The following is a 16973-nucleotide window of genomic DNA, read 5'->3' as shown; positions in this document are numbered from 1 at the left end:
TGTTTCCATGACTGAAAGGGATCTGAGAGGTCATCTGGCTGCAGGTGTTGAGCTGCAGCATAGAACATTGGTTTGGTAACCAGGTTGTTGTTTTTATTTTTTTTAAAAAATAATAGAACAGAATTGACTGGAAAAAATATCACAGTATAATGTATTTAGTGATACACTGTTTCATGAAAATGCATTGCAAATGTGTATGTCTGTAGTATGTGTGTGTCATACTGAGTTGTCATATAAAATGTATTTCTTAACGGTGGACCATGAACTAAAATGTTCGAAAACCATTGACTTTATTTGCCCTCCCACTGAATAAAGGAAAGGGATGAGAAGCACAGAAGGATCCACCAGTTTTTCTCATCCATGGGTCCTTCTTTCCTGGAGGGTTTCCAGAGTGTAAGGACCATGTCTCCTCCTTCTGTGAGATCCCCGTGATACAGAAGGCCCCAGACTCATCATAGGTGCTTAGTAAACCTTGGAGCTGTGCCACACTGACTTGACAGCTGGAGGTTAGATTTAGGGGAGGGTGCCGAGGTCTCCAGAGAAGGCCATCCCGCCATCTCTTGCCTTTCAGAAACAGCATCGCTGCGTCTGCTGTCTGCGCCTTCAATCTCACTGCCATCTCTCAGGCTTTCAGTGGCCCGTTTCGCTACCAGGAGAACCCCAGGGCCGCCTGGCTCCCCATCGCCAACCCCATCCCCAATTTCCAGGTACAGCTTCTCCTCCCCTTTCCCTCCCATCACATACCACCCTCCCCCAGACTATCAGCCACAAGCTGATGCCCAACTACTCAGTGTAACCGCCAAACGTGTTCCTGCTGGTCTATGCCCATCTATGTTCCTGCAGGGGTTCCCTAAGAAGGTGGTAACCTCAAGACTGTGGAGCAAGAAAGGAAGAGTGGGTGGGATGCAGAGCAAGGGGGCCTGCTCTGAGCCATTTCTAAGTGTGACCTGTCACCTCTTGAGAGGGAGGGAGGTCGGACCTCAGCCCTCCTCAGTATAGGGGACCGGGGCTGGGGGGCACACTCACAAGCTGTCTGGCCAGGAGTTTGCTCTCAGTCTACCCAGCATGGGTAGTGATACCCAGAAGGTCTCTGAGTACCAGGACTGGTCAGAGCCTAGACATGGTGGTATGAGCATCTCCAGTGTGTGACGAAGAAGCAGGAAGAGCCAGAGGACAAAGAAAAATACAGATGGTTGACTGACTTTCACATCCATCCAACTTCCTGTCCAGGGGACAGAACGGAGCGGGGAAAGACCTCAGGCTTTCCAGTCATACAGTCCTGGCCCAGATCTAGCCCCCTCTCTGTGTGACCTTGGGCAAGTCACTCAACCTCCTTGAGTCCTTTACCCTGATCTGGCACATTGGGATAATACCACCAACCTCATAGATGCGCTGGAGGGTTGACATGCACCTGACCGGGGCCCATAGAATGATACGCACCTGACGTGCTCAGTAAATGACAGTTGCCTTCCAGCTTTGGTTTAGAAGGCAAGAACCTTGAGATGAGAGGGACTTGGGAGAGGGAAGGCAGGGCTTGGCCCCACGTGGGGGAGGGGCACCGACAGCGACAGCATGAAATAACAGGACACTTGTTATCCACACTGGTAAGATCAGCTTTTGGATAATCAAGCTCCCTTTTCATCTCCCTGCCTGCTCCACCCCTGGTAGGTCCCTCCTCCTCCATTTTCCCAGCTTCACTGTCCCTTAGTTCCCAAAGATGAGGTGTCTTCCTGGAAGAGGGTGCAGGGCCCTTAGCGCGGATGTCGGGGGTGGGGAGCAGGGATTGGAGAATCAGAGACGGGGCAGTGGGGAAGAAGGAGGGGACCCGGGATCATGGCAGCCCGGCGGCTGGGCACGCGTGACCCGGCTCCCCGCCGCAGTGCGGCACCCTGCCGGAGGTGGGCCCCAACGAGAACCTGACGGAGCGCAGCCTGCAGGACGCACAGCGCCTGTTCCTGATGAGCGAGGCCGTGCAGCCGGTGACACCCGAGCCTTGCGTCACCCAAGACAGCGTGCGCTTCTCACACCTCGTGGTGGACCTCGTGCAGGCCAAGGACACGCTCTACCACGTGCTCTACATCGGCACGGGTGAGGCCCCGCCCCGCCCCGCCTGCGCTCCGGGTGGGAGGGGCTGCGAGGTTCCGGCCCCCCCTGAGGTTCAAGGACACCCTGATCTGACTCCTTCAGAGTCGGGCACCATCCTGAAGGCGCTGTCCACGACGAGCCGCAGCCTCCGCGGTTGCTACCTGGAGGAGCTGCACGTGCTGCCCCCCGGCCGCCGGGAGCCACTGCGCAGCCTGCGCATCGTGCACAGCGCCCGCGCGCTCTTCGTGGGGCTGAGCGACGGCGTGCTGCGAGTCCCGCTGGAGAGGTGCGCCGCCTACCGCAGCCAGGGGTGAGTGGGCGCCGCGCCACGGCGGGCGGGCTGGCGGGCCGGGGTCCCAACGCCGGTCTCAACTGGGAACTGGAGATCCAACAGAGGGAGCTTCGGAGTCAAGGTCGCCCTGGGGTGGCATCCTGGCGCAGTCACGGATTGTGTGCCTTTGGACAAGTCACTTAACTTCTCTGAGCCGTGGTTTCCTCCTCATAAATCTCTGCAGGGTTTTTGTGAAGGATGGTTGGGATAATCTGCCCAAACCACGTATCACTCTCCCTAGGGGAAGGATGTGTTGAACACAAGGTGGCCCTGTTGTCAAGCCCACAATGAGGGCCTGGCAGCCATCTCCAGCCGATTTACTCTCAGTGCCTTCAGTTCAGAGAGGGGCCTTTATCTTTGAAACCACAGCGCTTATTACCCAGATGTGAGGGCAGATGGGAGGCTATGCTCCTCAAGCTTGCTCCTGTAACTTCCCCACTTAGAAGAGGCAGAGATCTGGTGTGGATGGACTGGAGGTGAGGAGCCACCTGCAGACCGGACATCCCAGCTGCTTCCGCCATCAGTTCTGCAAACCTTAGCTTCTAGTGGATCCACAAATTTGACAACAATGACACTGGCGTTTAAGGGGGAAACAAAACCTGTCCAAAGCCAAACGCAGATGTATCTCAGACTCCTAACCACTGGAGGCTACCCTGAGTGGGTAGCCTCCCACTCAGGGTAGCACCTCCCCCTCCATTATGGAGATAATAAAAAATTGCCTGCAGCTGGTATAGCCAAGGCCCCATGGGCTCCTGTGGCGTTTGCAACACAGGGACCTCCTGGCTGTGCCCATCTGTTCTCAAGATTTGGGAGATAAATGGCATGCCTGCTGCCAGTGGTTGTTTTCCAGTCCCGGTGGAGGATGCTAGGATCTGAGGATGGGCCTGGAGGGCTGGGGAGGAGGCTGGAAGGTCATGGGTTGACAGGGGGTGGGGCTGGGGGTGGGCTGGGAGTGGAAGACAGTGGCAAACACCCAAGCTTCCCTCAGCCCTAATGCAGGGCTCCATCAGCAAAGCACCAAACATGCTAAGCCCTCCCACGCTCAGAGCTCTTTGCGGGCTGTCGGCGTGAGAAGAGGGAGGCCAAATGAAACAGGCTGGAACACTCTCCTTTCTCTCAGGGCTCTGGTTGGGGAGAGGAGCCTTGATGTTAATCTGACTGATGTGTGGGCAGAGACTGGGGTATAATGCAAGGGGCTTGAGTGGTGGAATTGGATACCCCTGGGGTTCCATCATCAGCTATACCAGCTGTATGATCTTGAGCAAGTTACTGAACCTTTTGAACTTTGGCTTTCTCAGTAGGAAAATAGGGGGAAATTGTGATGAAGCAATTTAATTTTCCACTCCAGTATTCTTGCCTGGAGACTCCCATGTAAAGAAGAGTCTGACGAGATACAGTCCATTGGGTTGCGAAGATTTAGACATGACTGAAGCAACTAACACATACTGAGATATCAGGGATAGGACTTGAATGCATGAATTTGGGGAGATACATTTTAGGCCATAACAGCTGAACAGCTAGTCTTCAGACATACAGTTTTCCCGCCTCTAACATGTATAAAATAACAGCTCCAGGAGGTACTGGAGAATCAGCTGGATAAAGTATGTAAGAGTATATTGCCCGGAGTTCAAGCACCAAACACACCTCCTGCAGGATAACTATTCCTGCAGGATAACTATTCCTGCAGGTCAAGGACCCATCTTATGTCCATAAGGTTGCAAAGAGCCAGACACGACTGAAGTGACTTAACATGCATGCAATTTAATTTTGGCAAACAAACTGTAAGGATTGGGAATAATGCTCACGAAGTGCCTAGTCCAGCAAGTGAGTCATCATTGGTAACTAGTGTCCTAGTTCCTTTTTTTTTTTATCTCTGTAAATGCATTTAGGAGCCATCAGCCTCCTGGGCTCTCTGGAGTCTCAGGATCTGTGACATTGAATACAGACGGCACTGCTTGGCAATGAATCGTGGTGTTTCCCTCATATCTTGTCTTCTTCTTTAACTCTTGTGTCATTATTAAACTTTTCACATGTACCCTGTTCTTTAAGGGGATGTAAATCCTTGAAGGTAAACCCAGTGTCCCAGTATTTTCTATAGTCCACTAGGGGGGCCACATCCAGCCCCAGGCACAAAGTGGCCTTCCACACATGACTGATCCTGAATTTGATTGATTGTTTGGCCTTGAGAGGAGGTTGGTGCAGGAGAGGAGTGGGACTAGAAAGTGGATTGAGGCCAGCTAAGAATGCCAAGGGAGGATTTTGACTTGAATTCTGTGACTGGGGGCACTGAAGTGGTCTTTGAGCAGGGGAGTAGAGTGATGGGCAGTGTGAATAGGTGTTTTGCAAAGATCAAGCAGACAGTGGCGAGTAGCATTGTCGCAGGGCAGATGGTTGGCCAGTGTGAGCTGCTGTGGCTCTGGGCCAGATATGATGTAATGGGGTCTGCAGTGGAATGAAAGGAAGGATGATGCCAGTTGTCTCCCCACACACGTGGTGCTGCAGACAGGGGACAGGGAGGTCACGGAGCATGGCCAGGTGGAACAGAAAGATAGAGGTCAGTTCAGAATCTAATAGTTTTGGTTTCTTGAGTTTGGGATAAGAGGCCTTGATGTGTACAGTAGAAACCCTATTGTAACAGTGTAGATGGATCTAAAATGTGAGGTCTCATTAATGCGAAGTTAACAGAATGAACAGAGTAAGTCCATGCCGCCAGCAGGCTGTGAACTCCGGGATTCTGGGAGCCACCTGCCCATCACACTATATCAGAATGTGTGCTGTAGTGAGGCAGTTTGTCACAGGGTTTTACTGTATTCCACAATAGACATTTCTTGCCTTTTTCCCCATTTCTTCCAAAGCTGGCAAGAAGCTGAGGATAGATAAGCAGAGGCCCCTTCAGGCCCCCTCCTCTGCCCAGAATCCAGGGGCTTGTCTCTAGACCCCTCCTTTCACTCAGGCAAACTTCAGCCCCATGGGGCATGACCAGGACACTGAGTTGACCACAGAGAGACCAAGGCTCACAGGAGAAGGAGCGGAGGGAATGAATGCTGACTAGCTCTACAAAGCAGTGTTTTATGCCTGAAGAACCACCCCCTTCCTCCTTCATGCCACCTTGGAGTGAGGGGCCTGTCTTGCCAGCTTATCCCAACCTCCCTCCCTGGCAGAGGGTCTGGGCTCCCTCCACTGCCATCTTAAGTAATGACCACTTGCTCCCAAGCTCTACCGCGGACAGCTCCTATTGTGAAACTATGGCTACACGGTGCTGGAATCAGCCTCCTTGTAAATTCCACCATCCATCTTTGTCCTGCTTCTGAGCCCATGGAATGAACCTGTTCCCTTTTGTAATGACTGCTTGAGACACTGCAGTAAAAAAGACATGGTGATATATTATTGGTCTGATGGCTAACTTTATGAAAGAAACTCTAAACTGCCACCCATTCCTGCCATCAGAGATACACTTTAACTCTCTCCTGCTTGGAGCTTTAATTTTCTTAAGGACATTCTCTGCTCTGGAAGCTTTGAAATGGCCTCTGGTCAAAAGCAGCGAATGTGGACAAGCAAAGAGCTCAGGCACTGGTGCCAGGGGAGCTTCGCAGGTCCCCTTGGGCAACCTGGGCCAGGGCAGAGCAGGTGTGTCTGTGGAGAATCTGGTCTCCTCTTTCTTCTCTGGGAGGACTGGGTGCAGGAGAGGCTGAGGGTGAGGGATCCTGACTGAGGGGCTGGAGCCAGCATCTACTCTGTGTTTTTCTTTGCTCTTTATCCTGTCATGGATTAGAAATACAGGATACTTCATCTCTTGACTTGGGAACTCTGACAAAAGTGGCCCTGGAACAGCAATTCTAAAGGCTATTATTCATTATAATCACCTGAGGAGTATTTCAAAGACTCCATTGCCTGGGCTTACTCCAGTCCCAAAGGCCCAGAAATAGGGTTTTTGTTTTGTTTGCTTAAGCTTTTTTAAAAAAATCCCCAGATTTTAATTTGTACTCAAGACTGGGAACACTGTTCTAGAGTTGGTTAGACCCTAGATGAAAGAAGTAGCAAGAGGCAAACTGCATTCCTCCAGAATCTTCTGTTTTTACCTTGTATAAATCAATTCAAATTTTCTACTCTTATCCATTCTCTCTTCTGGCATACGGTTGTTTTTGATGGATAGAATCACATGTATTATTATTAATCACTAGTCATGGCTAGTTCTCTTTTTCTTATTTAATCTGTGCTGCTTGTGAAGTACCATGACAGTGCTTCCTGAGTGTGATACCCATTTCTGAGAGCTGAGGCAAATACACTCAGGAATGGGCTTTACTGACTTCTGATTGACTGAATCTGCTCACAGCAAATTTGGCCCAAATGTCAGCAGGTAAGCAGAACCTCAAAAGCACCAGTTGCTGGGACTACTTTTGCACATGTATTGTATTTAGTCCCAAGATGAATAGTTTGACTCATTTGCTGGTGAAACACCCACAGACCAAACCATTGATCCTGAATGAAAACATGAGCACCTGTATATTGTATAATTTACACAAATTGTCCTTGAGAGAACAAAGTGGAAACATAGCGACATAGCAACAGATGAGCATTCTGGATTTCCAGGTGGGCCACGGGTGTGCTTACTGGCAATCAGCGAGGCTGTCTGAAACATTGTCTCACTTATATGAGGTCATAAGTTGCTGGAGCAAGAGACAGCACTGTCTTTGATCTCCTCTGGCAAGGAGGGGAGCCCCACCCTCTTCTTTATAAGGTCTTCATATAACTTCTTTTCTCTCTGGAGCCTGATACGGCCTACTGAACTCACTGAAAATAAAGAAATCCCCTGACCAGTGATTTTCCCTGAAGCTTCAAGAGAAAAGGAAGATTCTATCCTCGAGACATGAAAAGGGGCAGCACCTTAACTCCTTTGTGTATCCCTTCAGTGCTAGGCAGCCTTGGCCCCTTTGGCCAATGGAAAATCCCTCTGCAGACTCAGGTCGTGGCGTGGGCTCCCCCACCCTCTTTGTCATGCAGCACCTCCTTCACCCCAAGCCTCTTCTGCTTTCTAACCTCCGATTTCTGCCCCACTCTCACTGTGCTCCTAGATTGTCTGCAGCAGGCCCACTGCTGTGGAGCAACCAGGCCTTGTCAGATGGAGTGGAAGTTGGGGCAAGAAAGGCAGAAGGGACCCAGGGTATCCCCTGAGATTGGCGGTGGGCTCTCTGGGTGTTGGAGGGAACTTCCTTCAGGCTTCAGAAGCTGAGATTGTGTATACTTAGCAATGGATAGCACATCCTGATTCCCTAATTCCCATACTCTTTTCCCCCCTCCTTGAAGTCTTATTGGTAGAGATACAATTTTTTGTTGTTAAAAACTATAGAGGATACAATGACTAAGTCAAAAGGAGAAAGAAAAGACAGGAGCCTAGGATATGAGAAGTGGGGGCTTTGAGACGTGCATTGGTGTGTGAACCGTTCCTCTCCTGGCTCACTGCAGATCGACCAGATCGGCCTGCCTGGGAAGGGGGGACCTGGGATGTGACCCCTGACCCATCCCAGTTTGAGCTTATTCTTATGATGTTAATGCACTGGACTCTGGGCCCTGCCACTGAGCAGCACAAGCATGTGGATGTCCAGGTGACCCTGGATTATGTCCCCTGCATCTGTGCTTTAAAGCATGGGCCCATGTTTACACGGTGTGTGAAGTCAGATACAGCTTCCAGCTGGGAGGTGGAGGTGTAAGGGAAAGAGTGTGGTGGTGGTGGTGATGGTAGGGGGTGCCTAGATTCTAACCCCAGTTCGGTCATGTAAAATTTGTGTGATCTTCAGGAAATACCTCTTCCCTGCTCTGTGATTGTTTCTTCCTTTGTTTAACGAAAAGGTTGTATTATGGATGCCCACGATTCCCAACCTGGCTCCCACTAGAATCATCCACAAGCTTTTAAACCCCCTACCCCCACCCAGAGATTCTTTGTCTGGGATGCATCCAAGTATCAGTACTTTTCAAAAAGCTCCTTTAGTGATTCTGATGTGCAGCCAAGGTTGAGAACCACTGATTCAGATCATCTGTAAGGTCCTTTCCATCACTATAATCAAAGCGTCTGGCAGGGAGGTACTGCCTCTTTGGGTTTCTGCTCACCACATCTTCGCCTGTGGCCCTAGATGTGTAGTGTGCAACCCCTGACTCAGGCAAGTACTCAGACTCAGTAGTTTCTTGGTTAAGTGTGCGGGCTCTGGAGGGTAAGAGTGTGAGTCCAGGGTTAGCTCTGGTTTTCCTCCATATAACATGGGGATAATAACAGTACCTTCCTCACTGAGTTGTTGCATTGAGTTAATTCATACTTGTAAAGTGCTTAAAATGATTCCTGGCACATAGTAAGTAGTCAAGGAACTTAGTTACTATTGTGGAAGACACCTGGATGAGAGGGGTGTCCAGAGAAGAGTGTCCAGGCATATTCTTGGGATGCAGATGAGGGTGGGAGTCCAGTGGGCTTGAGGCTCCGGACCTCTGTCTGGCAGGGCCTGCCTGGGGGCACGGGACCCGTACTGCGGCTGGGATGGAAAGCAGCAACGTTGCAGCACTCTCGAGGACAGCTCCAACATGAGCCTCTGGACCCAGAACATCACAGCCTGTCCTGTGAGCACCCTTTTGTAGCCCCTACCAGGGACCTCTTCCCCCAAATTCAGGCCAACTCTCCATCAGTGTCCCCACAGCCTTAGGACCTTGTGTCTTCCCTGCCCCTGCCTTGGGTGACAGGATCCTGCTCCCAATGTGTGTCCACAGGTGCGAAATGTGACTCGGGATGGGGGCTTCGGCCCATGGTCACCATGGCAACCATGTGAGCACTTGGATGGGGACAACTCAGGCTCTTGCTTGTGTCGGTCCCGAGCCTGTGACTCCCCTCGACCCCGCTGTGGGGGCCTCGACTGCCTGGGGCCAGCCATTCACATTGCCAACTGCTCCAGGTATGTGAGGATGCAGGGCTTGCCCAGGTATGTGAGGATGTGGTGGCCTTGGAATGGAGTAAAGGGAATAGAGGAAATGCGGCATTATCCCAGCCAGGTATTTGCACTAAGGGACAGAAAATACTTCAGGGCTGTGTAGGAGACTGGACTGGTGACTGACGTCTGAGGCGGGAAACGAGCGCTGGGAGAGTTTCCACACCAGTGGGAGAGAAGTGTCTGCCTGGTGGTGCTTTTCATACAAAGAGGAAATCTGGATAGGCATGGGAGTCACTCCTAGACAATCTATAGCCGCAATAAGCTTTGCAGTCCCCAACTGGAAGGACAGCATGGAATGGTGACCACATAATCACTCTGAGCTTCTCTAAATGGGGGTTACAGTGTCCTCCCTGAAGGTTGTTGGGAGGGTTAAATGAGACTCTCTCTCTACATATGTATATATGTATATATATATATATGGGATATATATATATATATAGGATATATATATATGGGATGTATATATATATATGTATACATATATATATACATATATATGTATATATATGTAGAGAGAGCTACTTAATACCTACTATACACTGCCTACTACCTGGGGACTCCCAAAAGTAATTAAAATAAATAATCCATAATTCCAGACACTCTTAAAATAATTTTATATCCATTTAATAACTTAACCATCACAACACCCTCATGGAGTAGGATACAATCAGTACCCTTTAAAGATAAGAGTATGATGAAACAGAAGATTTCAATAAATTGCCCAGCCTTAAAAAACCCGTTAGTTGTAGAACCAAAATTTGTAAGGTCTGCCAGCCAACAAGGCTGAAACAAAGGTTACAGATGGGAAAGGACTTCTTCTCTAGAGAAGATGTCCTTTGTCCCTGCAAGTAGAGGCCATGTCCTATCTCTGTGCTCTAACCATGAGCACAGCCTGATGTATAGAAGAAGGCTTTCAATCTATGTTGGAGTGCGTCATTCCTGAGATGGTTTGGTTAGGAGCTATTGTATTTCCCGTGAATGGCACTTCCTGACAACAATACAAAATCCATCTATGCAGATATTAGATCGGAGAAGCTAGGACTCAGAGGGTCATGTCTCTGTCTCTGTCCCCTCCGGCCCCACCAGGAACGGGGCGTGGACACCCTGGTCATCTTGGGCCCTGTGCAGCACCTCCTGTGGGATCGGATTCCAGGTCCGCCAGCGAAGCTGCAGCAACCCTGCGCCGCGCCACGGGGGCCGCATCTGCGTGGGCAAGAGCCGGGAGGAGCGGTGAGCTAGGGTGTGGCTGGAGGCTTCCGCGACAAGCCAGCCCCGAGGTCCCCGACTTCCTGGGCCCCCCAGAAGGTGGTCTGGATTCTCTGGGTGATCCAGTGGACCCTCGTTTTCCCAATTTTCCCAAGTCTCACAATCCCAGTGACCTCTCATAGGAAAAGGAGGAGTAAGGACTCCTCCCGTTCTGCCCCTCAGGTTCTGTAACGAAAACACGCCTTGCCCGGTGCCCATCTTCTGGGCATCCTGGGGCTCCTGGAGCAAGTGCAGCAGCAACTGTGGGGGCGGCGTGCAGTCGCGCCGCCGGACCTGTGAGAACGGCAACTCCTGCCCGGGCTGCGGCGTGGTGAGGTTCCGACCGAGGCGGGGGCGGGCGCGGGATGCTTGCATTCGCAGCCCAGGGTAGGGCAGACGGGGCGGGGTCGGAGTGCAGGGGCAGGCCAGGGTCTGCACGGCTGTGAGACAGCACTGGATCTCACCCCGAAGGAGTTCAAGACGTGCAACCCCGAGGCCTGCCCCGAAGTGCGGCGCAACACGCCGTGGACGCCGTGGCTGCCGGTGAACGTGACCCAGGGCGGTGCGCGGCAGGAGCAGCGCTTCCGCTTCACTTGCCGCGCGCCGCTGCCAGACCCCCATGGGCTGCAGTTTGGCCGGAGGAGGATGGAAACCCGAACCTGCCCGGCGGACGGCTCTGGAGCCTGCGACACTGATGGTACAGCTCCAGGGCGATGGGGGCGGGGAAAGGTGGAGTGAGAGCTGGGGGTCGTGGGGGCGGGGAAAGGTTGCGGTTTGGGAGAAGGCTTAGGTGACGCTAGTGGTAAGGAACCCGCCTGCCAATGCAGGACACCTAAGAGATGCTGGTTCCATCCCTGGGTCAAGAAGATTCCCTGGAGGAGGGCATGGCAGCCTATTCCGGTATTCTTGTCTGGAGAATCCCATGGACTGCCTGATGGGCTACAGTCCATGAAGTTGAAAAAGAGTCGGACACGACTGAAGCGACTTAACATTGTGGCTAAACCAGCCCCCTCTATTCCCCAGCCCTGGTGGAGGATCTCCTGCGCAGCGGGGGCGCCTCCCCGCTCACGGTGAGCGGGGGCTGGGCTGCTTGGGGCCCATGGTCCTCCTGCTCCCGGGACTGTGAGCTGGGTTTCCGCGTTCGCAAGAGAACATGCACGAACCCCGAGCCCCGCAACGGGGGCCTGCCCTGCGTGGGTGACGCCGCCGAGTATCAGGACTGCAACCCGCACGCTTGTCCAGGTAACCGTCCACCAAGGAATCTTGCCCAGGGAACCCTGCTCTGGGAGACTCCCAGGCCTACCCAGACCTCAGCTTGAGCGTGGAGACCACTCCTCCCCGCCCACTCTGCACATGGGGCCCCAGAGCAATTTCTTTGGTCCTGTAAATGGACACAGCAGCAACTCCCAGGGACCAGGCATTTCCTCACCCTCCAGTGCTGCTGTTTTTTCTTCCTTAATGCGTTAGCCAGAGAAGGTGCTTGATTTGACTTGGAGTTGGTTTTGGGGTCTTCTCTGCAGCCTGCATTTCCCCTGCCTCCCCTGAGGGGAGGGGGCACTCCCTCACAGTGGGCTGTAGGGGTGGGGTGGCCGGGGCAGAGTGACCTAGCCTGGGATGGTGAAGCCTGTCTTGGACCCTGCCTGCACCCTCAGCCCCTCACACACCCCATGCCTTGCAGTGCGGGGTGCCTGGTCTTGCTGGACCGCTTGGTCCCCATGTTCAGCCTCCTGTGGTGGCGGCCACTACCAACGCACCCGTTCCTGCACCAGCCCCGCGCCTTCCCCCGGCGAGGACATTTGTCTCGGGCTGCACACGGAGGAGGCGCTGTGTTCCACGCAGCCCTGCCCAGGTACTGAGTGCGTCTGGCAGGATCTGGGGAGCAACTGTGGAGCCTAAGCATCCCCACTAAGAGATCTGAGGGGTTAACTTCATCCCAACCCACAACCCACAGAAGGCTGGTCGCCGTGGTCTGAGTGGAGTGCATGCACTGAGGACGGAGTACAGAGCCGTGACAGACACTGTGAGGAGCTGGTCCCTGGGCCCAGCGCTTGTGCTGGAAACAGCAGCCAGAGTCGCCCCTGCCCTTACAGCGAGATTCCCGGTGGGTCTTCTAGCCAGCCCCTTCACACCCACCCTCTCTGCTCTGAGTCCCCAGCTTCCTTCCCCTTCTGAACTATTCTGGGGTTGCAGGATGAAACACCAGAGTGGGACGTTCACACAGTTCGGGCCTTTGTTCCTCCTCATCTAGTGCATGGGCCAACCCTTCTTAGAGGTGGGGTTCAGGTGGAGACAAAGGGGAATGAAAGTGGCCAGTCCCAGCACCACAGGTTACTGCTGGCCCAGGGGTCCTTCAAGAGAGACACATCGAGCCCTAAGAGGGACCCGTCTCCTCCCCTCCCTGCCTCTGACACCCACTCTGCTTGTCTTCGTGCAGTGATCCTTCCTGCCTCCAGTGTGGATGAGACCACCAGCTGTGGAGGTAAAAGGATCCTCCCCCAGCTCACAATGCTGCATTTCTACCCACCACCACCCCTACAAGGAGGAAGCCCACCTACTCCAAAATCTGGAGTCTACTTCTCGCTCTGGACATGCAGACCTTGTTGAGATCCTGCACTGCTTTAGACCATATGTAGGGGTGTCCAGGCAGTTCCGCCCTTGTCCCCCAACTAAGAAGTGGTCATCTAGTCTGTATTCAAGAGATGTCATGCAACTCCACACCACTGGCTGCCTCCTGTGACCCAAGCCACAGGTGGTCCTGTGAGACAGGTCCCTGGTGACAGGCCACTCAGCCTCCTTGTTTCTGATAGCTCTGGCCTCAAAGCCCTTGATGTCTCAGAGCCTCCCCTTGGGAGGCAGTTGGTGGGGGGTCTTCACAGTGGCCCTTTCCTTCCTTCTGGCCTCTTGCTCTCCCAGGGTTCAGCCTCATGCACCTGGTGGCCACAGGTATCTCCTGCTTCCTGGGCTCTGGGCTGCTGACCTTGGCGGTGTACCTGTCCTGCCAGCATTGCCAGCACCAGTCCCAGGAGTCCACGCTCGTCCATCCCGCCACCCCCAACCACCTGCACTACAAGGGTGGGGGCACCCCCAAGAATGAGAAGTACACACCCATGGAATTCAAGGTGGGAGTCCTCCTGTAGAAGCAGGGGCTGGGTGATGGGTGCAGGGGTCCTGGCCCTAAGCTGGGCATCACTGGGATGGGCTCTCAGAGGGGGCAGTGGTATTGTAAACAGAATTCTGTGTCAACACCCAGAATGTTCTCTCATTGATGGGCTCCTGACTTCCTTGCCCTGGCCTGTTCCCTTGTCCCATCTCTCCTTTTCACCCTTTCCTCTCTGGTTCCTTCCTTCTCCCACAGACCCTGAACAAGAATAACCTGATCCCTGATGACAGAGCCAACTTCTACCCGTTGCAGCAGACCAACGTGTACACGACCACCTACTACCCAAGCCCACTGAACAAACACAGCTTCCGGCCTGAGGCCTCACCTGGACAACGGTGCTTCCCCAACAGCTGATGTCACTGTCCTGGGGACTTGGGCTCCTTGCCTTCCAAAGGCACAGAGCAGGTGGAGATGGGACGGTGGAGCCAGTTTGGTTTTCTCCCTCTGCAGCAGGCCAGGAACTTGCTGCCTTGCCTTGCGGGGGTCCCATCTGGCTTCAGAGAGCTCTGCCTGGCAGTGACCATGGGGGAGAGGACTGGCTTCAGGCTGGCATGTGGCTGCAGTTCTGGCTCAGCCCAGGTCTCTCGTGGCCTGCTTGCAACCCACCATCATGCTGATCCCCCCTGCCATGTCTGGGCTGTAGACCTGCTAGGCGTGTGAGGGAATTGGAGAGTGAGACATCAGGAAGGCAGGCTCTTAGGTGTGGGCTGGAAATGATGGCCTGTGTGGCTATCATGGGCTGAGTCTGCCCCTCTCTGGCTGGCCCCAGGAAGGGCCGGGCCACATCCCGATTATCTTGGAAAGAAACTAATCTGATGGCCCTAATAGTTCTGTATTCTCTGCCCAGGGCTGGGCCATCATGGTGCTGCCCCAGTGTGATATGGGGACCAAGGCTGGCCCAGGTTGTCCACCCCTCCTAGCAGTCTGAACATGGCCCAGGGACATCCCTCCGGTCAGAGGCAGTGAGGATTGGGGGCTGGAGGCTGATCTTTGCTGAGAAGTCCTTTAATCTGGGCTGGCTCATCCCTCAGCCTTTCTTTCAGAGTGCACGAATGGTAGCCCAGGAGCAAGGGAGGCAGGAGTCCAGCCCCCATGCTGCTCTGGAGACTGCCTTCCAGTTGCTGCTCGATGCAGCTGTTGGCTGAGACCTGCTTGGGAGTCTGTGCTGGCCCCTCATCTGTTCAGGAACACATACACACGTACACACACAATCACAATCTGCTGCAGCAACAAAAAGGATGTTGGGCTGTGGCATGATTAATTAAAGATGATACCCAATCTCCAAATGTAACGTTGTCTTCGTGCATATGTTTGTGGGCTCTTCCTGGCATGGTCTGATCAATTAGGGCAATGTACTGGGGTGACAGATGGTCTTCTCACAGTGGGGCAGATGACCCAAGTAGAGTTTGACTTTAACAGAGGATAACTTACCATTTGTGAATAAATCTCCACACACATGTTGCCCTAAATCCTTGTTGGAAAAAAGGTTACAGATAAACAAATTCACAAGTAAGGACACAAAGAAAACTAAAGGCAGTACAACAGGAAATTTCTGCCTGTTCCCTTAGCACCACTATCAGGCTCCACAGTGGAAATATGTGATTCCAGCAGGGGAGTATTGATGAGGGGTATTTTATGAGATATTTACATTGCTGAGTTTAATAAATCAAAATTGACTGAGAAATGACTAAGCCTGTGAGGTGGGGGAAGCCTGCTGTAGTTTTTGCTGGATTAAATCAAAATAACCTCAAAGTCTCAGCTCAGCAAATCAATGCTTCCATTTTGGATGAGACTGATGGACATGTTAAATTTAGAGAGCAATTTCCTGACTTAATTGGCTGGATCAATTCTTACAGGATTCCCAGCAAAATCTACTTGTAGGTTAGGCTGTAAAGTGTGAGATCCTGGGGATAGAGGAGGCAGAGAATCTTGGGAAGGAGAGGAGGAAGAAAAGAGCATTCCTGGCCCGTGTGTCTTGGAGACCTTTGTGCTCACCAAGACAAGGGCAACAGCAGTGGCCTCAGGCCGAGGCGGAGCCCAGTCAGAGCTCAGGGAACATATGAGGATTTCTGGGGATCCCCAAATCCCTCAATTTGGGTATTCCTCACTGGGTTCCTGCTCACCCTGTGAATGCAGAGCTTGTAGGGGTCTGTGCTAGGTCTTGAGGTTTTGGGTTCCCTTGGACTTCATAGGGACAGAGAAGTTCAAGAGTGTTCCAGGGCCTAGGGTACCTGCTTCACAGGTACTTCACTCATATATGCCTGGTACTGTTCAGATCTGGAGGAAGTAGTCATGGAGAATTCCTGTGGCATGCCCAGCCACTGTGACTGGAATGGCAACAGTGGGAGGTAAACGCATGTGTGTTATGGCAAAATACACACCACACATGCATGCACACACACATACACACACCGTGAATTCTCTGTTTGTAAAACCTGTTGTGTTTTTGGAGGCATGACCATTCAATTCATAACTCTGGAAAGGATCCACACTGCATGCAATTAGCTTGCATGGATGGCACAGGCTCCTTCACAGCCTGGCCCAGAACTGAGGAAACCAGAAATGTGCTCCCTGATGAGGGTGTGATGCTCTCTGGCAGGTGCTTGAGGCCACATGGATGACTGCATGGTGTCAGGGAGCTAAAGTGTGAAAGAAAAAGGGGCTTCACTGGGCCAGCTGGCCCAGCAAGAACCTCCAGCAAGAGGGAGGAAGATGCCAGGTTGGGTGCTGCAAGCCTTCTTGGGCCTTCTTGTCTCAAAATAACTGTGTGTGTGTGTGCACGCGCGCGTGCATTTTCTTATTAAAGTAATACACTTTCACTGTGGAAAATTTAGAGAATTCAGGAAACCAAAAAATACAATTAATAGTTATGTTGAAAAACAAAGCAGAGACTTGGGGAATGTAAATAAATGGTGGTATCTCAACATCACTCCAAAATCAAAGAGAACAAAAAACAAAAGCTCTGTCACTATTTTCAATAAAACTAGGATGTATCTGTAATCCCAAATCATAATATATGAAGACAGAAAGCAGATGAAGGAACAGCAATCATCTAGTAGAGTGGATGTGGGTCAAACCTGAGCACTCAATTTCAGAAGGAATCAGAAGTTGGAAGAATAAAGTATCAGGGAAGGTGGGGTTAAGGTAGGAGCCTAAGAGAGGGCTTGGTTCATTTCTCCAGGAG

General features: G+C 52.2%; 1 protein-coding gene across 3 annotated transcripts in view; it reads left to right on the top strand.

Annotated features, from left to right (window-relative positions):
* The window catches only part of SEMA5B (semaphorin 5B), a 123288-nt gene extending 108222 nt beyond the window's left edge, over nt 1-15066 (top strand). For all 3 annotated transcript variants that reach the window (XM_065943237.1, XM_065943235.1, XM_065943238.1), the window contains 14 exons: nt 572-707; nt 1881-2088; nt 2188-2395; nt 8902-9019; nt 9167-9348; nt 10471-10614; nt 10813-10960; nt 11101-11326; nt 11653-11871; nt 12308-12478; nt 12581-12730; nt 13064-13108; nt 13543-13748; nt 13985-15066. In XM_065943237.1, coding sequence (XP_065799309.1) covers nt 572-707; nt 1881-2088; nt 2188-2395; nt 8902-9019; nt 9167-9348; nt 10471-10614; nt 10813-10960; nt 11101-11326; nt 11653-11871; nt 12308-12478; nt 12581-12730; nt 13064-13108; nt 13543-13748; nt 13985-14143 — 2320 coding nt within the window. In that variant the 3' untranslated portion in view covers nt 14144-15066. The remainder of the gene's footprint in view (nt 1-571; nt 708-1880; nt 2089-2187; nt 2396-8901; nt 9020-9166; nt 9349-10470; nt 10615-10812; nt 10961-11100; nt 11327-11652; nt 11872-12307; nt 12479-12580; nt 12731-13063; nt 13109-13542; nt 13749-13984) is intronic.
* The last annotated feature ends 1907 nt before the right edge of the window (nt 15067-16973 follow it).

This window comes from Muntiacus reevesi, chromosome 8, assembly GCF_963930625.1.
Source record: "Muntiacus reevesi chromosome 8, mMunRee1.1, whole genome shotgun sequence".
Taxonomy (NCBI): domain Eukaryota; kingdom Metazoa; phylum Chordata; class Mammalia; order Artiodactyla; family Cervidae; genus Muntiacus; species Muntiacus reevesi.
Note: the sequence above shows the minus strand (reverse complement) of the source record. Positions and strands in the feature narration are given on the sequence as shown.